General features: G+C 33.8%; 1 protein-coding gene across 1 annotated transcript in view; it reads left to right on the top strand.

Moving 5' to 3' along the window:
- Nucleotides 1-630: 630 nt before the first annotated feature.
- The window catches only part of LOC129000363 (nephrin-like), a 33,299-nt gene continuing 12,706 nt past the window's right edge, over nucleotides 631-21,223 (top strand). Inside the window, exons 1-11 of the mRNA XM_054427327.1 lie at nucleotides 631-793; nucleotides 6,683-6,862; nucleotides 12,076-12,228; nucleotides 13,919-14,107; nucleotides 14,691-14,916; nucleotides 15,444-15,508; nucleotides 17,524-17,823; nucleotides 18,435-18,571; nucleotides 18,848-19,001; nucleotides 19,628-19,802; nucleotides 20,050-20,180. Coding sequence (XP_054283302.1) covers nucleotides 631-793; nucleotides 6,683-6,862; nucleotides 12,076-12,228; nucleotides 13,919-14,107; nucleotides 14,691-14,916; nucleotides 15,444-15,508; nucleotides 17,524-17,823; nucleotides 18,435-18,571; nucleotides 18,848-19,001; nucleotides 19,628-19,802; nucleotides 20,050-20,180 — 1,873 coding nt within the window. The remainder of the gene's footprint in view (nucleotides 794-6,682; nucleotides 6,863-12,075; nucleotides 12,229-13,918; nucleotides 14,108-14,690; nucleotides 14,917-15,443; nucleotides 15,509-17,523; nucleotides 17,824-18,434; nucleotides 18,572-18,847; nucleotides 19,002-19,627; nucleotides 19,803-20,049; nucleotides 20,181-21,223) is intronic.

Below are 21,223 nucleotides of genomic sequence, written 5' to 3'. Positions count from 1 at the left end.
TATAAAATATTACACGATCATAAGCAGAAATATTTACTACAATACGATGATACAATACGATGATTAGTTTATTAATTCAGACAATTTTCTTCGCCAAAAATCAGCAAACGGATTTTACGAATATGTAATTATTCAGCTGATGCCCTTCGCAAATGATTATATTTCTACCTAGGGAGAAAAGGAGCTATTGTATCCCCGAGACGCATGTTTTTAAATACCCGGTTTTCTGTGGTATCACGAAATATAATTTACATTTAAACTCCAGACTAACTAAAAATTGTTGACCTATCCTTGGGGTTTCCACTGGTATATTACTAAACATAATATGCAAATCGGTCACCGGGAAACAATGTGAATAGGTGGACTGACTACACCAAGGACCATCATATTGGAACTGTTTCTAAAGCCCTACTGATTTCTTGAACTTACAGTTTGCTACATGCTGACTTGTATTCATGTTGTTGCAGTGCGAGGACAGTTACAGTACTTCCGTGTCCAGCCGAAGGACGTGAAGGTCCACGAGGGAGGCGAGGTGACTCTGCAATGTGAATAGGTTTGACTACACCAAGGACCATCATATTGGAACTGTTTCTAAAGCCCTACTGATTTCTTGAACTTACAGTTTGCTACATGCTGACTTGTATTCATGTTGTTGCAGTGCGAGGACAGTTACAGTACTTCCGTGTCCAGCCGAAGGACGTGAAGGTCCACGAGGGAGGCGAGGTGACTCTGCAATGTGAGGTCGCGAACCGAGCTGGCTTCGTACAGTGGACCAAGGATGGCTTTGCTCTAGGTGAGTACTTTGTTGTGAACAGCTGTTGACTTGGTAAATTCATGTGAAAATACCACACATGAGTGAGATGGATTCACTGTGGCTGTGCTGAGATCATTTCTCTCTCTCTCTTTAAATTTCTGAAACATGGTTGAAAAGAATCCTGTCTAGTTTTAGTAAATATGGTAAAAACTCAAAGGTCCTAGCCTAATTGCACGTGTTTGAAACAATATAAATATGCGATTCCCCATAAAAATGTAAGGTTTTTCTCAGTTATCATTCCATGTCAATTTGTTAAGCTGTCTAACAAGATTTTAAATTTTAAACGAAAACTTCCTCATAACATGTAGTATGTAGTTATTGAATGCCTCCTTGAAAAATGCATACGCCACCTCGCAACCTAATCGAGAGAAAAGGAATTTCTCGCAAGTCAATAAATAGGTCCCTGATCATCCGGTACTTATAATTATTTTGGTGTTTTGGATTTCAAAATTCCTAAACTTTAACCTGAACCAGTCTTTAATTAATGCAATATTTCAAATATATGTAACGATGAATAAACGGAATAACCAATCTGGACACTATTTCAGTAAGAAAAAATCGATGGCCATTGTAAAAATTAGTGAAATAATTAGCTTTATGTAACGTATAAGTACTTTATTTATTGTATCTCTGTAGTAGCAAGTCCCCAACTCCGACGACCAGCAGTTGTGTGTCCTGGTTGGCCAAAATGTGGAAACACTGGTTTTGTGGCAAACCATGGAGTATCGGAGTATTATTTATTTAATTGCATCCATATTAATCCTTCACCAGATAGTGGTACAGAAACAATAAACCTAGTTAAATATAGTTTTGAATACATATTTAATTTCGTTCTATTAGGTAAATCAGGAACATTATAGGAGAAATGAGGATGCATAATATTTTAAAATGCAAACACGTAGAAAATAATGAAATAATCCCACCATTTCCGTCTCCATGGCGATATTTTCCTGAGCCTGAGATCTGGCATAGCTTACTAATTGGATGGGCGAACTTAAGTTGAAGGGATAATTGGAGTGATGGCGTGGAGGGAGGGGGAGGGGGAGGTAGGATCGTGTCAATTATAGCCCAGTTACTCAAAGCCGACTTAGATAAAGCGACTGGAGCCCAACACTACACAAACAAACACAAGCACTCGACACTCGGCGAGCTGCGGGGAGTATCGCCCTCTAACTGGGGATTTGCAAATTGAGGGAAAACTATTGCGGAACAGCTACTTATGACTTTAATCGTAGAAATGAGATACGGTTAAATAATTGAGTTTTCATAGTGAGTCTGGACACACGTCTAGCGCCTTCATATACTCCTGCCAGTACACGCGTCTTAATATGAAGAACTATGCTGAATAACAATCGAATACTTTTTTACATGTTTATGTGGTTTCGACTATTGACCATTGAGGTTTGTTTGTGTACTTTTCCACACACCTCTTTGGGCAAACATTTTTCTTATTTGGCTCTGACGATGACGTTGGCACCGAAATACGCATAATTTAGTAGGAGAAATTTGAACCCAAAGGCGACAGCAGATAATTTGATATTTTATTTTTTCATAGTTGACGATAAGTCAATCCAAAATGACATCATTAAAATTTAGTGCACAAACGATTTTACGAGTTATATTTTGAAATAAATGTACAGAATATAAGGAAAACCTTATTTGTAGTACAGCCGCGTTTATATCAGACTAGTTGGCAGATAGGTTGTTTTTCTACTGGCATTGCGTAAACACGGCCTAAAATAAAATGAAAGAAACCTTTTAATTGTGTTAAAGCTACATATATTAAAATGCACATACCATTCATTGGCTTTAATGGTTTTGAAGAATTAATTGTTCTCTTCCACATGACGAAATTTATTCATTCAATTTCATACTTTTACGAAACTTGCAAATTCAATTAGAAACGTTTCACAGCTACTGAGTTTATATAAATGCAATATTCTCTGATCGGCCGGAAACTAAATGCTTGAACCCGTGACCCCTTCACCTCATCGCTCCATTGGAATCTCTAAGTATCGCATTTAGGATCCAGTTAGCAATTCCCCAGACTTGCGCAGAGCGTTAATTTTCCACAATTCCGCAAATGCAAATCCCGCGTTCCGATATCCGACTTTATTGTAAACTGCCGGTTTTAAAATGCTTTCTGGTCCAGTGGTGTGGAAAATGCATCTTCTAGGAAGCGCCGTTTGAAGGCATCTGTTGTCCCGGGAATACAAAATAAGATAAACTCCGCTACAATTATGCCTCCCTCCTCATCTCAGGAATTGCTTAGATGGATACAACCAATCCCCGGTGATTCGGTCGACCGTCACAAACAAACTGTCACTGCGTCTTCATTTCCGTAATCCTGTTTTTCTGTTGGCGTGATATATTAGAGTGAAGTGACGGAATAAGAATCAGTGAATGAAACGTATATATGTATTACAATTGAAATTTTAATCTATGACTTACTAATATTGTGAGTGTGTATCAAGCAGCAATAAACTTTACATTGTGGTCATACTTAATCATCAGCGTAGTTGAACCATAGATGAAGTATGGTTGAACACTGTAATTTTAGATCCACACTGATTTTCCTCGTTCTCGTATTCAAGGAATATCGAAGCTAATGAATTGATAGTACTGCGTATTTTCCTTATTGTTATTATACCGAGGCTCAAGTATTATTCTATCCTATTTCAGATCATTCTTTTTGACAAACTAGTCTGCAAACACCCCAGTTTCGTTTGCACTCAGCAAATGTTTTGTGACATAACTCTTTTAAAGCCTTACAATAAACTTTCTTAAGCTATTAATAGATATACGGCCTTATAAATATTAGCGATTTTTTCTGCTTAATATCATAATAAATAAATTTGTACTTTAAAACTGATAAAATTTATGATCACTGAAAATATCGTATTGTAATTGTAAACCGCTAGGTTCCAATGCCAATACATAGGCCTACACCAAGTTAAATGCTACGTGATAAGTTATTTTAAGATATTTTTTATAAATAATGTTTATGAAATTATATTCAATTACGCATACAATCAATCGCAAGATGGTTAGTCTTATCATTTGCTAGTTTTATTTGCAAAACATTTTCCCTGGTACAGTATCTAATATCCACTTTTTTACAATAAGGATTCCTCTCGTTTAACTTTGTTTGACCTGCATTGTTGGATGCGATCGCAAACTATTTGTTTTACCTTTCACTTTCACCCAAGGTAGATTTTCAACTTGCGCTGCTCGGGCTTTACCAATAAGGGGAACAATAGGATATTACTGCTCAAGTTGGCTTAGCTACCGGGGCGAGTGCCAATTATTTACTTAATTATCCGTATAATCACTGGCTCCCGAACCTCTAATTGCTGAGATTTGTGGGTTTGTCGAGCACATCTGCGATCTACAGTCAGAATGGCGAAATGGGAAAAGTTTTTATGTGTTTTGTGTGCAAATGAGGGCTGGGAATTGCGTTATGATTTGTCCCTGCGTTGGAGATGCTGCGTTTCTTACACATTTGCACGTTGTTCTGTGTTGTTCATTTACTTGGCTCTTGAAAGTTGAAAGTTGTAAGGTTAAACTGGGAAATGTTACTCAATCGGACATTTAATAGTATTTTTTTTGTTTAACAATTACTTATGTAAAAACTCGTAACTCCTACATTGTCTGAGGAAGAAACTGTTTGTTTGACTTTTCTAAGATTTTTAGTAATTTTTTTACAATTGTTTTGCACCACGTAAATGAAAAATGTTTTGTTTCTGAGAAAATCAAATGTGTTGTTCAAAAAAGTTAAATCACTTACAACGTATAATATTTACCAATTGACCGTAAATGTGTAACGACGTATAATTAATTAACAATTTTGCTGTCATAAAATATGATTGGGTTATGTTATATGACTTCATTATAGTCGTGTTTTGACACATTAAAAGTTGTGGTATCGAAACGTTCATTTTGCAAACTGTTGAAAACACGTAGTTCAAGCGATGGACATTATGTATCATAAACATTGATAACGATGTTTCTAGTTGCCCTGAGCGTGTACAGCATGCTATAAACTGTCAGAAACACTGTACCAGTCTATCAGATACATGTTCTGCAGAAAACTAGCCACAAAATAGTGTTCAGTAATTGTATAAACCTCCTCCAAAATGAAATAAAAACTCAGTTATGCTGTGGCTGTGTACATGAAACAGTTTTATCAAGTAACGAAAACCTCTAGTATTGAAGTTGAGCTGATAAAACCTACTGTTAGAATTATTGAACGTTTAGTTCGCTGTTGGGATGCACAGACCTCCTACTCATGACCTTCTTTTAATCATCATTGCTATCTATACATGCTTCATGTTTACAACCTTATAAATTTTATGTGGACATTTACTTAATGTTCCAGTATAGAATAGATTGTAAATAAATACTTGTTAAAAAATAAATAAATTGGTTTAAAAACCTTTTTCTGTACATGGTTCAAAAAAAGTAAAAACACTGACCCTTGGAGATTGGGTTTATACCAAGCGATACACATTCTGCAATACAGATTCATTTTCATAAAGTACTATAATCAATCTGTATCAAATTAGGCTACATTGTACAGCGATGACTATTTTGTGACCGTATGGTTCTCATTATGCTAAGTTAGCCTACACAAAACAGATGATATATGTTCTTGGTAAAGCATGCCACTGTGGACTATAATCAAATGCTTATTAAGGTAGCATTGACTAGAATATCTAAAACACCTTTTGAACACAGTATCACTAACAGATGATTGATTGAATTCGAATTTAGTTGTAATTCGAAACAACCACACTATTAGGAATTCAACCAAGCTGAAGTGACATTTCTGTGTTGTTAGTTTTCACTGAGTATCCATAACCACATACTGTTCTAGTAACTGTATAGTTTTTTTTAAACAAATAGTTGAGACCAAAGCAATGGACACTATGTGGTGGTTTAAAAATAATATAGATTTTCAACTGTCCACCGCCGCTAGGTCCAGTAACAAAAACAGGTAAACAAAACAGAGGGCTTGCTTTGTTGTGGTCGCATTGAATAACCACGAATATTGAGTCGGGTTTAATATTTGTTTTACATTATCACACTGGTTTACGCAAGTTATACAATATTTTGCTAAAACCCATTGCCAATAAACGTACTCTAAATATGAAATTTTAACAAATGAGTACTCAAAATTGCATTGTTACAATAGAATGTTAGGTGAAGTGGTGTTGCCAACACTGTTGAGTTATTTGGAGTGCTTTCAACTGAAATATGTAACTTATCAAGTATTAGAACGAGCTTATATCTAGTTGTTTTGTTTGCATTCATGGAAATTAGACAATATGAATAAATAATTGTTGGAGAATTTCGTAATAATGAATGAATAACTGCACGGTTGTTTCTTCTCAATTGTATTAGCTTTGAACAAATATTATGGTAATAACAAGGCTATTTTTGTGATTCTCGTTGCTATTGCGATTTTTGGCTGTGAAAATCTAAGATTTTCTAAACTTTTTTTATGGAATTTAAAGTGTTAATGTTTTCATATAATAAATGCCTATTTTTGACCGTATAATTGTTTCGAACTGTGAAAACAAATAAATCTTGTAATGTATATTTGTTGTAATTTATCCCTTTTTTTCTAGTGCAAAGAGAACCGATCAACTGGAAAAAATTGTTAAGTACGTTGACTGCTAAAGGAAATCATCATAACTTTGCTCAATATGTAGCAATTACACCTCACCTTCACACAATTTGATAAAGAAAATACTAAATGCAGTATATATTTTCCATTGTGTAACAGTTTTCATTTTAGTTTATTTACAATAGGTTTTAGTTATTTACTATGTATTTGTCAGATACTGAGGTGCACTTTTGTTACAGGGTTCAGCTCTGTGATCCCAGGTTTCCCGCGCTACTCTGTGATCGGCGACAGTAAAAACGGAGTGTTCAACCTGCGAGTAGTGAACGCTTCTCTGGAGGACGACGCAGAGTTCCAGTGTCAGGTCGGACCCGCGAACTTCCACAAGGCTATCAGGGCGGACGCCCGGCTCTCCGTCATATGTGAGTATACAATCTGTAGAGGATGTCCTCATCTAAATGAATGCTTCCCACCTACAAAGTGTGGAATCTATGTACCATTAATAACAATAATAACACTTTTTCTTGCAATTTCTATTTGACGTTTGAATGAAAATCGTTTTCAATGGAACAAGCACTACAAATACCATAGAAGTTTGCAAGAGCTGGTGCACGTTTTTGTTGTAAAGTTTCAATTGCATCGGACGCGCCGTTAAACTTGATGCAGCAATATGGATACATCTGTGTTAGGCGGGAATTGCATCGTAAAAGATGAAGGCGATCACACTATGTGATAGAATACACAGCGTAAAATTACTATTTATATCCAATTAGTATTATTATTCGTGTATGCTTTCATGTAAGAAAACAATATTTTCATTGACAAATCCATTATTTATTCGTATTATGTTTAGCACATAGTATTTTGTTGAATTTCAAAATCCACATGACCACTTTCACTCTCGATTTCCAACAAATGTTGGGGTCAGTAATGAGTCAAATGTGGGGTCGGGCGGGGCAATTCATCAGCTAAGATACCTGGATGGACTGTGTGAGAGAGAGCGCAGATAGGGAGTGCCGTGAGAGTGAGTGAGACGGAGAACAGACTGTACCATCGATCCAGTGAGGCATGCGCGTTGCGACCTCCGCGTCTCAAATGTGCGTTTTGGCCCAATTAAATATGTTTATTGTTCAGGGAGCGACAACACTTGACAACACTGCACTCAGCGACCACTCTGTCCCTGGTTGTCGGGTTTTCGTGATTTGTTTCTTCATTTTGTTTCGGTGTTTAATTGGAAAATTGTCGATGATTTATTAGCAAAAATAAAAGTTCCCTATACACAATTTACACTTTGATACGAAATTAATGCTGCAGTGTTCGATTGTAATACAGTTTGGAAAAGCATTAATAAAGTTTTAATGAAAATTGCATGTTAAGGTATCACTGGACCCACAAACATACTATTACCATTTCAAGAGCCAGTTATGAATGATATTAAATAAATATTTTCAATGTGCAGTGCTGAAACAACAGAAATATCTCTTACACTAATTACAACTAGAGATCATCAAAAACTGATATTAGTAAAAAATTATTATTTTGTCCACAATTAAAATAATTTACTGGCGTAGTATTGTGCTCTTCTATTAATATACAGTTTAGGAACCTGGAATTCTCGTATTATATCCACTATCTACCATACTTATACAATATTAACGTACAGTGAGACTAATAAAACATCAATCATAAACAGCGATGATCTTAAAATAATAAATTTAGGCCTAATGTCTTTATGCAGTGCAAAAACTGCATTTCTTACACAAATTTTTCTCTCACAGAAATCAAAGGCTTTTAGCTAATTGTTTATATTGCATGCTCAGGCCTAGTTCTAATTCATCTTAATTATTACATTTATTAAACACAATTATAACTGACAATTTATTTGTTTGAAACATAGTGTAAATAGATGGTGTTAGTTCAACAATGAAAGTGCCAAATCGTAAACATCAGCGATCAAAATAAACACCCTGCTATTTGTGAGTAACAAAAATAACATTTTCAATCAGCATTGCTTAATTACTGTAAATATACGAGATAAACTTAAATGAACTGGTTAATTGCCTTGAGGCCTAATAATAACAATCAAATTGTAATGTTTAGAATGTTTTCAGTTATATTTTCTCTTGTTTTATTAATAAACTCTTAGTTTAATAGCAAGGGGAGTTTATGTGAGAATCAATAAACTATCAAACCCATATTTGCGAAGCGTTTTAATGTTCTCAGTATTACAATACAACGTAATAAAAGCAAGGTCACAATAGCATAGTTCATTCTTTAATTTTAAGCAACATTTAATTAAATTACCTTACAAAATATTGCCTATCTTCTGCATTATTAAAAGTCATCGGTAATAGTAATGATAGTTTGGGTCTAGAATCGTTGAAGACTAAACGATACTATAATGAGGACGACAATCGAGGCAGAGAGAGTTGGAATTTTGAACGTTAAGCCGTTAGGTGATATTGCTCCAGTCCTTGTAATGAAATCCTTTCTCTGTTTAAGTTGTGGAATAATTTGAAAATTGACATTTTAATGCAATTATTCTTCCAATTAACTTCTTGTTTTAATTTTGCGGTTGTGGTTTTAGCTTGGGGAATTTGAAGTTGTTAATATTTTTTGTACAGTATTTTATAATGTCACGAATAAGTTTCGTAATCATCCTTAATTGGAATAATATAAAATTCGTTATCAATTGCGCTACTCTTTCCTAAATTATGTAGTTATAACATTTTAATTATTTATTAGACAACAAATTAACTTCTTAAAATGTTTAAAATCGGTTGAACAAGAACAGTTTTAACAATACAAAGTTTTACGTTTGCTGAGAGAGATTTTTATGTTTTACAATCATCGTTTGAATGTCAATGTCCTTTTCTCGTAAACTACAAATGCAGCAAAATGTGCCATTGTATTTTCAAAGCTTATTACAGATTTTAAAGTCACAATATAAAGCACACAGTAAAGAATACACTTTCCACTTAAATAAACAAACCATTCGTTTCAACAAATAATACTCTCTCGTGGAGATATTCAAAACAAAGAAGTCGTTCGGTAAAACTGTGGACTGTGTCAACACACTTGAACGTCAAATCCTGGAATACAGGGAGTTCCTTAGGGACCTCTGGAACACCGGGTATCTATATGACCTGAGCAGGGACAGTATTTGTGTTAGGACGCTCCAACGAACTGTTATTCCTTTACTGTAGTCTCTCTCAATTACCCCCCCCCCCCCCAAAGTGACAGTATGAGGGGAAGTTCCGTGCTTTTCACTATTTCCATCACACTTCAATGTGTTTGTAAGGATCATTGAAGCGACGGAATATATCGGGTTTGAAATGCATTGTTCGTGTGGTAAAAATGTGTCATTGAGTTGGTGGGTTTCAACATTCACAAAAAGAATAAAACATGGCATGCTTCGATGATTGGAAACACTGAGGATTTTTACAGTAGAACGTCTTTAGTTTTAAGGACACGTTTGAATAAACAAGACCATGTAAATATATTTTCTTGTTCAGTTTATTTTCATTTTTAACATCGAGTTAGCAAACATAATGGTTTAGCTGAACAAACACAAGTCAATCTTGGGTTAGAGATCGGTGATGAAAGAGTGATTCGTTTACAGTATAAATTATTTTAGCGCAGGTTTTAAACATGCATTTACATACATGTAAATACAAATGTTGTCTTTGCTCAATTCAATCTTAATAAACTTATAGTTTCTGAATAAAAATGCAGGTGAATCTAAATATAAACTTTGATGACTTTAACTTTGATGCTATAAAAATACATTTCGATAAACAGGTGCAAATTAAATGTCTACAGTTTGAATCCCAATTTCCTCCTCGACATTTTGACAATAATGGATTACAATGTACACATCATAAATATGGTCTTAGACAGCTGGACGATCCAACAACCCAACAACATATACCCTGTCCCATAGGACATAATACTCGTATTCAACTGAATGATCCAACAATCAAACATACATCCAATTAAATAATACTCGTTACTAAACTATAAGGTCCAACATTGATTCCAAGCCCCCAGATTGTCACTCATCAACAACAGTTTCTCCTTTCTCAGTGTTGTAGACGTGATGTTTAATTCAACATGAGATGACACCATTCGCCAGTACTTTGTCCCGTTATCAGCTCGTCCTAACCCACCACATTTCCTATATAGATCCTCCTCTCGTCCTATCTCTCCCCTTATTGAATCAAGATCAGTATCACTCAGTTCCTTTATCGAGTGTCGTCAAACCTGTTTTACGAGTTCCTTTTCTACCTTTGTGGGAAGAGTATTTTGTCAGAGTGGTTTTAATGAGTCGTTTTAATTGTTTAAATTTAGTTATTGGATTTTACTCAATAATTGTAATAAAGTAAAAGTTTTATTTTTATTTTCAACGTTGTTTGAGTTGTAAAGCTTGAGGAATTTGATGTAAAATTGCTATACTAATTTAATAATTTTAAGTATTTTTACTTTTCAAATTTTTCTTTTTTGCTTACTTAAATCCATTGGTCCCCCCATCCCCGATTGTATGGCTATCAAGGAGGTTATGCAAGTGAACTATACTAATGAATTGTAAAAATGTCATATAAAGTATGTTGTTGCATGTAATTTATTCCGTACCTTAAAAAAATGTAAGTTTACCTTAAAAAGGTATCAGTTCGACAATAGTTGATGTTTTTAACGGTGTAATCCAGATAAATCTATTAATTTTGTACGTAAGAAGACATTTATTTGCCAACAAAATAGGCTTTATCTGGGTATCTAATAAACTGACAATTTAACCTGTTATTCTGCTGAACACCAGATAAAATTATTAGTTTTTGTATGCTACAAGAATTTAAATTGCAAGTAAAATAATATTAATAAATCGACATCTTAACATACAGTTCAAAGTTGAATCGGTCCCCACTACATGTTAATAGTGTGTTTTGTCACCAGGTCCGGGGTTCAGTAAATCACCTGATGTATGACCCCCCCCCTCAACCCCCCTACTTCATGATTTGTCGTGGCACCATTGCTCTAATTGAGTGATGGATGTTACTACTCTTAGTTCCTCTTTCGCCACTTTTTATTCACTGTCACATTGTTCTCTGTGTATAGACTGGTGGTGCATTGTTCACCTGTGTTTTATTGGGATTTTTCACGTGATTTATGCTTTTTTTGTGTAAAGATTTACTTAATGTTTACGATTTTCATCTGTTTAATGATTGTAGTAAGCTTTAATAAGTAGTTATATTTTAGAATTTTTTTGTCAATATCTGAAATATTTTAAAAAATTTTAAATAGTAAAGTTCAAAAATTTAACACATATTCAAATAATTTGTAGATTTTTCTAAATAAAAGCACCATTAGGATTTGTAGATGAAATGTCCAAAGATTGTAGAAGATGTCTAATGAGATAATATATTAAAATAGAATGAGTTTTACCCTCCCCAATTTTAGGATTAAATTTTTATTTAAAACATTATGTGAAGCTGACAAATTTATTTTGTTAGGTTAAGAATAAAAAATTGGAAATTTTTCCCTAACTTTGCCTGTTTTGATAAATTATTTCATTTCAAAAGTTTATCAACAGCTAATCATTACCATAAGCCTCGAGAATGACAAAATGTTTTGCTTGCAGCGCCTCCATCCTCCATTGAAATGGTCAACCACACGGCCAATTCAAAAATAGAGATACGAGAAAATGAAGAGTTTCAGCTAGAGTGCCTTGTGAAGAACTCCAAACCTGCGGCGAAAATAGTCTGGTACAGAGGACAGGTGGAGCTCAAACTGGGTAAGATAATCTACACTTGCCAAATAGATATAATATATTATAATATTTAATTATCTTTTACAAGAGGACATTTGCGCAAACTGCACACTTTCATAGGGCTCAAAACTTGTTTCCGGGGCAAAAAGATTATACAATACCCTTACTATTCAATGATTATGTGTACTTAAGAAAATTATCAGGTAAATACAGCTACTAATTATTAATGAAATATTTTATTTTTATTTTACATTCAATATAAAGAGTGAACTACCTTCCTGAGATTACAATTATCAAAAAGTAGTCTATTCAAATGCTTTTCATAAACTGATTTGTCTATTGCTTACAATCTGATTGATGCATTTAACTGAGGGGTCAGCTATCAAATTACGATTCACATTTAAACCGATATAAAGAAAATGGGTCTACATCCTTGAATCTTTATAGGTTATCTATGTAGAGAAATTATAATCTCTTATATGGATTATAATTTCTCCTTTTGAAAAAAATAAGTAAGTTAAATAAGGTCAAGTTTATTGTTCAATGATGTTGCAGTTTTGAAACCAATTTAAAAGGAACTTGAAGATTTAATGTGAGAATATTTTCTATCTAAATCAAAATCTTATTTTCTGATTTATAAAAAGCTTTGTAATAATATTGTTTTGCAATTCTCTCAAAGCTGATTTACAATTACAGAGCTCTGATACCGTAACTTAGTTAGGAAATTTAATGATCTCACATGAAGTTTGTCAAGCTGAAAGTTAAGCAAGTAAAGTCAGCCGCGAATACTTCAAGAAACCCTGCAAGTCACAGTTTACAATTAAATTGTTCTTGGGTTAGGAAACAGTAAAACTCGACTTTGGAGTTTTGTTGGAACTACGTGTGTGTTTATATTGAACAGAACAACACGAATGTTATTGTTTAACTTTTCCCTTCAAATTCCTTACTTGAATGTTTAATACTATTGAGTGGTTGTCTTTGGTATTTGTGGTAACATTCTTCCAACATTCTTTTCTTGTTGGTTTTATTGGTGGGTCAGTTTTACATTAGATAGTAGATAGTAGATTTTCTTTATCGTCATCCCAATAAATACCTGGTAATAGCTTTTACTGAAGTAAGTAATAAATTATTGGTTTTTCTATAGATGTTATTAATGTAAATATTTTAAATGACAAACTATGAAATGGAAGATTACCTTAATATAATTTAAACATACTAAATGTTGCATTGCAATATTCTACTTTTTATTTCCCACTATTTGCAAAATGTTGATATTTGACTATTTTTTTTAATTAGTACATACTGGTTTCTTACAAAATTGGTAATTGTTGTTTTAGCTATCTCAACTACATAACAATATACCTGTAGTATAAAAGTGATTGATCAAAAGCATTACATAAAATATTTACTTATGACTTTCTTTCAGTATAGAAATATATTTAGCTTATTTATCATCCTTTCCTTTTGAAGGTAGCTTAGCTTGACCAATTTATTTTTGCTTAATTAGATAATATGTTAAAAACTATTACTTCCTAATGTTAATATAAGCAAACAACTGATTTATCTCATAGACAAATTTAGCCAACCGTCCATGTCAATGAACTTAAGCTTTATAAGACACGAAAATACATAAAGAAAATAACCCATATTTGGTTGTTATTAGTAATATGTGAACCCTTCTGTTGTTTTATTTTATTTATGTATTTTGTTATAGACAAGAGAGTAGACAGAGTGATAGAAGTAGAGACTCCGGGACAGAGAGCGAAGAGGTTTACAGTAAGTAGCAGAATCACGCTGCAGCCGACTGCGGAGGACGACTACGCAGACTACACTTGCGCAGCCAAGCATGAGGCCTTGCCTGATGACATGCCTCTGCGTACCACTGTACAACTCAGCGTATTATGTAAGTGCGCAGACTTTCTATAGATTCTAAAAGTATAAATAACATTAAATCAGAGCTGCTTTAGTCAATGGACCTGGAGCCAGGGACGCAAAGGTTCATATACAAACTGTGTGTGTTAGTATTTTTTTTTACTGTCTCTTAGGATTATCGGATGTGATTCAGGGAAAATAATAAGGGTGGTAAAAGATCATGAAACACTGTGTGATTTTGTAGGGATTAAAAGTAATTCGTTATAAACCAATTAATTGTTAGAGGTGAAATACATTTTATCAGGAAAGACATTTTAAGTTCAATCCGTCAGTAACAGAAGGTAACCTTATTCTCTTTTCATGTTCAGATTATTGATATTCATATTTAATGAGTACAACTAAACACTTGCATTCAACATAATCTGTATCATTCATTAGACCCCTCAACTCAATTTATTAACCTCGACTATTGAGTACAGATTTTAGCTTTGTTAAACATGCAAATATGTTAACCATATGTAGTTGGTACTGAAGTTGTTTTTTTGGTAGGTAAACAAAAAATAAACCTCTTTTTTGTTGGCAAATATGTTTAACCCTTTGATAAACTATTCCAGATCCCCCTGGGTTGCCGTACATTGAGGGATACACGGAAGGAGAGACGATCCGCCGAGGACAAACCGTGGAGTTGATCTGTAGATCTCGAGGAGGCAATCCCCCGGCTCAGCTGATCTGGTATAAGAACGGTGAACAGATCCGGATGGCGTACAGAACAGCTGGTAGACTGTCTGAGAATATATACACATTCACTGCAGACTCCAGCGACAACAAGGCAAAGTATAGGTGAGTTCGGAGATGGTAGGGAAAAGTGATTTATGTTAAAAGAGGAATTAGTATAAAAGTAACCCAGCTTTCCTTTCCTTTACCTTTCTGTTTAAAATTAATTTTTCTGGCTAAACAAATAGCTGATCTTAATCTAGCTTAATCTGCTAACAATGGTGTGCAGATCATCTCATTCCATTCTGAATCATTGTATTCATAGCTAAAAATACAATTGCAAAACTCTATGAATAAAATTATAAACAATCTAATAATCAAGACATTGGAAAACCGACAGTGTGTTTATTTACTTTACCAAGAAACCAAATTTAAAGTACCTTTAGGTCCATTATTAGTGTAAATAACTGTAAATTACTTATTAGTTCAGGTTGGATTATCTTGGATACAGAATTAGGTAATTTTTAGATAACTCAATGATAAAAAAATATTCATGATTGAAACAGTTGTTTAACCCTCAAGAGTCAGTAAAATAAGGTAATTTTACTGTCTCAAAGCTATATATGTTACTAATATAAAATGTTCTATTACAGGTGTGACGCCTCCAACGTGATGAATCCAAGCCCACTCAAAGCCGAGGTTACGCTCACAGTTCTATGTAAGCTGAATATAGTTTTATGTTCTCGATGTTATTAAATTTACCAATAATTTCAATTTAACTAGTAACTTTATTTCTACTGAAACATGTATTCAGTTTTGTAAAGATAACACGTTACTTCTTATAGAACCAACCAGACAACAAATGATCTTCGTAATAGAATTTTTTTTCAATTAGATTGATATTTTAAATAATAGGTGATCCTCAAGAATACTACTTGGCATTAAAATATATATCATAAGTGTTCCAATTAGGTAAATACATTTAAAAAAATACATGATATTCATAATACAGTATGATTAAATTTGAAAAATTTGTCACTCTATCGAAATACAGATCAACAGTTTTAGTTACTATATTTTTTTTTGTTTGTAAAGATATAGATTTACAAAGTCATGCACAATTTTTTTATTTCCATCCAAAATCATCATAAATCTCCAATAACCATTTGTGTTTTTATCCACCGGCATTCACAGACGTTTTTATTGCAAAAACAGCCGGGCCGAAAGTATTAGAAAGAACGGAGAGAGTTTGGTACGCCGGGATAACCTTGTTTACTGGCAAAGTTTTAAGTCAATTTCTAAACTGTGCAAAGTTTAAGAGCTGTCATTTACAAAGTTAACACACCTGTCCCATTAGTATTAGGACTGAATTGCCCTAATAAACTGTGTTTGTGTAGCTGCTTTCTGTTTGCTAATTAAGTTTTCAACTTTGAAAATTATTGCTTCAGATTAGATCGGAAAATATTCAATCTAAGAAATCCCATAAAATTTTAAATATGTATAAGATTTAGGAAAAAATTATATTTTTTTATACTATTGAAACCATGTACTTTATTCTTATCTACAAGTGGAGGAATGATCTTTGACTGATTACAACTTCCACTTTTCCTTACTTAGATCACTTTTAGCTGGGTTAACTGTTACTAAGAGGCAATTTTATACATTTATAACCACAGTTTCTTATTTACGTTGTGATAGAATCTAAATCATTTTTGTACATCGGAAAAACACATTTTACATGTAAACATTTATAAATTTTATGATACAAATCAAGTATTGAAAGTTTTTGGTAGGCATTAATTTGAACAAGCTTAAACAGGTTTAGTTGTGATAGCAGTTAGTTAAGATGGGAATTTGACCCCTTCTAAAGTTGGTGCAACTTTCAATCTGAGTAGGCAGTTGATTAACAGGCAGACTCAGAATCTGTCCATTTCCCTTGATACCCAAGTTGACGCTTTACGAGCTGATGTTTGCCCTTCCACCCAAACACACCAGTTTACTGTCCTCAGTTTATACTGCTTTGTGACATAATTATTACCATACCTTCACTCAGTAGCTTTGTTATTATTACGATGTTCTTTGTTTTATTTAAATTTTTGTGGGAAAAGACTTTCAAAATTGAGAACTGTAGTAACGGTCCATCTTGATTGTGGTTGAATGAATCAACCTTATACTATGGATGAATAATAACTAATATATTGCAATACTAATGATAAGTATTGAAATAATATGATACTAAAGATTCATGTTCAAATATTTCAAGGCTGGTCTTCGCTGCCTTTACTTAACCATACCCCTTTTCCTAAGACATAATTGGTCTTTCAATAGGCCTACATACAAGTAAAAAAAATATTTTTAGGATATTTTAATTATACATAAAACACCCCTAATATTTGTGTTTAGGGTGCTTAGTTTCTCATATTTCATCAGACTTGCCTAATTGAATAGAAAATAGTGCTCTGGCACAAGAAGAACATAAAATGTTACACTTTACCTAAAAGTCAAGATATTTCACTGTCCCTAATAGAACTTTTAACCAAGTGAGGTTTAATGCTTAACTGCTTGACTAAAATCTTCCTTTGTCAAACATATTTTTGAGAACAAATTATATATTCTAATTGTTGTGTAAAGTGTATCGTTTCTTGTGCTAGTGAACAATTTACCATTCCATATACTTTTCTAAAATCCTTATCCTTTACGATAATCATGTGCCTTACACTATTTAATTTCCAGTCGCACCAGCCCATGTGACGATATCAGGACCTACGGAGGCTCGTGTGGGAGACGTTGTACCACTCACCTGCGTGACGGCTGGTAGCAATCCTCCGGCAGACATCAAGTGGCTGATTGGTGGAAAGAGTGTTCGCAACGCTACGCAACGCAACGCTGTAGCTCCTGAGGGAGGCTGGATAACCATGTCTAACACTACAGCCGTGGTGGACACCGACAAGAGAGCTCTGGTGGTGATCTGCCACGGACTCAATATGCAACTCAGCGAGAACATTGTCAGCACACATACCATCAATGTGCTGTGTAAGTTGTAGACATAAGGTTGTAAACAATGTGGAGTATTCAACGTTGAGTTTCTTGATTATAGAAGAGGGTCTTTAGTAATTTGGTGTGGTTATGATATTGATTGACGTTTGTTGTTCAGCTTAGGAATAAATCTTTGACGTCATGCCATAGATTAAACAAACACATAGATTTGTATTCCTTATAGATCAGTTGAAGACAACTTTAGTGTTCCGAACAGTTCTTCTAGAGGTGTGTTTTTGTTTACAATTTGTTTCAAATTAGTTCAACAAAAAAAAATCTAACTGTAAACAATTGTTGGTCTTTTGGTTTTATAACCAAACAGTAAAGCACAAATCATAAAATTAACATTAAAATAAGAGAAAATTTCAACACTAGTTCTCACCCTCGCCAAGATGAACGACAAAAGAAAACAAGCTTCAGGCTTTACAATGTGATGAGAAGTTCTTGCATTAGTTTATAGAACCATACTTTCTAGCATACTATCAAGTCAATACTTATTGCTAACCATCCAAACCACTATCAAAATAGTTGTCTTTGTTATTATTGTATCTTTTTTATAGCCTTATATCCTTACCACCTTTGATTTATTTCTTCATTTCTCTTCCTAGATCCCCCTGGACCTCCCATCATCAGTGGCTACACCAAGGGAAACCACATTGCTGCAGGAACTGTGCAGAAGATATCCTGTATATCCTCAGGGGGCAATCCTCTAGCCACCATCACTTGGTACAAGAATGACAAGAAGGTCAGTGAATCTACTTGGATACGTTAGTATAGTTTAGTTTCTTTAAGATACTTAAACAGTTTGGTTGTACCAGCTATGCATTATAGAGCATGACTGGTCAGTCAAATGACGATGAAACCCTTAAGCACTTGACACCAGTTATTTAAACCAACGTTTGACTGCTTTCAACTCTTTTCTTAATGTGTTTCCAACCCAGTCTTTCACTCAAAAAACTAAATTTAATCAATTATTGTAAAAACTTTTCAAATAGTTTTGAATTCTCTCCTCTTCCTACAGATCCAGTCAGTGACCAAAGTGACAGATCGCTCAGTCTCGGCCGAGGTTACAATCCTCACGAATGTGACGGACAACGAGGCGGTGTACAAGTGTGAAGCTGCCAACTCCGCCACCGAGATCCCTCTCTTTGAGACAGTCACTCTCAGCGTCTTTTGTAAGTCTCTTTGAACTGTTCCCTGATTCGAATATATTTGAAGTCTTAAGTTGTGTACGTGATGTTTCTCTTTGGAGATTCTATTGAGATGTTTTTCGTTGAAGCGTTTTGTCATTTATGATGCTTTGCGTCCAGCATTGTATGTTTTATTCGATTCTCTTTGTTCAAGCTATAAAGTCTTAAATTTAGTACACCCGACTGATCATATTAATTTATAAGTTTCAACAATAACCTCATTTTGAGTATAAACTAATTAATCTATATGCCAGCGCTATGACGTAGAAGTTCCCTATTGTAGAAAATTCAAATTGTAAACCTATTTTATATATTTTTCCTAATCACTACTTCCTGTTTATGCAGGTAAAAACAATGCTTAAGTGTATTTAAAAACTCCTAACAACATCCCCCTCCTTCCTGGTCTCATTCATGTGATTTCAATGAAACAGTTTCTGTGTTATTTACAACAGTTAAGCGATATAATAGAATGCTTAATTGTGTCAATAAGCTATAAAGGCATAACCAGTCTTCACCTATTCTTAAAAAAAAAATTTTCTAAACTGAAAACTGAACACGGAACCCTATGATTTCTTCCACTTTGTATTTTCCCTATTTTTCTTGTTCTGTAGTCCCGCCAGACCATGTAAGGATACGAAGGGAACCGGAAGAGCTTCGGGCCGGAACCACTGCAACTTTGACATGTGACGCGGCATCCAGCAATCCTCCAGCACAGATGACGTGGTGGCGCGACGGTATACCGATATCTGAGGGAATCACAAACTCCTCCAAACCTGGTCTGCATAGGTAGGTGATGTTTATAAATACTTTAGAGGAAGAATTTCTATTAAGTATCTAATAAGGACTGCACACTCAAAGAAAGAATAACAATTCAATTTAGCCATTGACATTAGGATTCTGAAGTGGATTACATAGAGCATGAAGTAGAAAAATTTTTTAAATTGGAACTAGGATTGTAATGCATATAGTTCTGTTTTAGTCAAATTATTTGCTTAGTTGTTAGGATAAAGTATAGATAAATTGTTTGTTGCAGGGGAACATTCTCCAGCATGCAATTGAAGCTCAACATCACTCCAGAGATGGACGGACAAGTCTATACGTGTCAAGCTATGAACCTTGCGCTGCAGAGGAGCGTGCACGATGCTGTAACCATGAACATTCTATGTGAGTCAATTTGTCAAGTATTCTTAACTTTATGTTAAGAGGGGATAAAAGATAGTACTGAAACATTTTTTGACTCTAACTACTGTTCTCCTATCGGTTTTTACATTTGATGTACGGTAACCCTGGATTATCTTGTTTTCAAAAACTTACCTGTTTAAAGGCAGCAATTATTGAGAGTAAAATGTATAGCTCAAGGAATAAATATTCAACTATAAATGTAAGTGGTGTAAACTATACAGACAGAAGTTATTTTTGTCAAGGTTAGTCCAGAAATTAATTCATGTTTTTTTGTTTAAGTTATCTTTTGACATACCTTAAACATAATTAATGCATAATTTTAATTAAACAAGATAAACTTTCATTTCCCAGTTTGTTTCAACATAAAGCAAACTAACCCTGACACTTTGCATGTTGGTAGTTCCAAACTTTTCTGATTTATGCATGAGGGTTGGCTGCTAGAAACATTGTTAAAAATTTATTTTCTTTGTTGAAATGATTATATTATGACTCTAAACTGGTTTTATTTGAACATATTTTAATGAAACAGTTAATATATTTCTTACACATTGTAAACTCTATTATTGAATGAGTTTTGTAACCATCATTGATAATTATTTATTTATTGCTGATTATTGTCAATTTAATCCATGATTTATTAAAGGTTCAATTGGACAGATATTTAATATTGTGGCTGTGCTTATAAGAGTAATAAATAGGTTTATTCATAGATTAAATTAAATTATTATCCTTTGCGAATACATTCAATAATTATATTACATCTAAAATATGTATTTCCATTAGACATATTTACTTCACTTGAACATACAGTAGCACAAAAAAGTCATCTATTTTAGCACCCAATAATTTGATCAAATACTCTGTTAACTGTCTATATATTCTTTAAAATAGTTAGTAGTAATGTTTCTGTCAAATGGATTATTATTATTTTATTATTATTATTATTATTATGATATAAAGTGATTTTAGTAAACTTTTGTCAACATTTAAGCCGGTTAAGGCATAGACACTAGTAAAAAAATTTT

The sequence above is a fragment of the Macrosteles quadrilineatus genome, unplaced genomic scaffold (genome assembly GCF_028750875.1).
Source record: "Macrosteles quadrilineatus isolate MER2022 unplaced genomic scaffold, UCM_ALF_1.0 Scaffold_8__2_contigs__length_117827958, whole genome shotgun sequence".
Lineage (NCBI taxonomy): Eukaryota > Metazoa > Arthropoda > Insecta > Hemiptera > Cicadellidae > Macrosteles > Macrosteles quadrilineatus.
The sequence above is the reverse complement of the archived record's forward strand: the minus strand, read 5'-3'. Positions and strand labels throughout refer to the sequence as shown.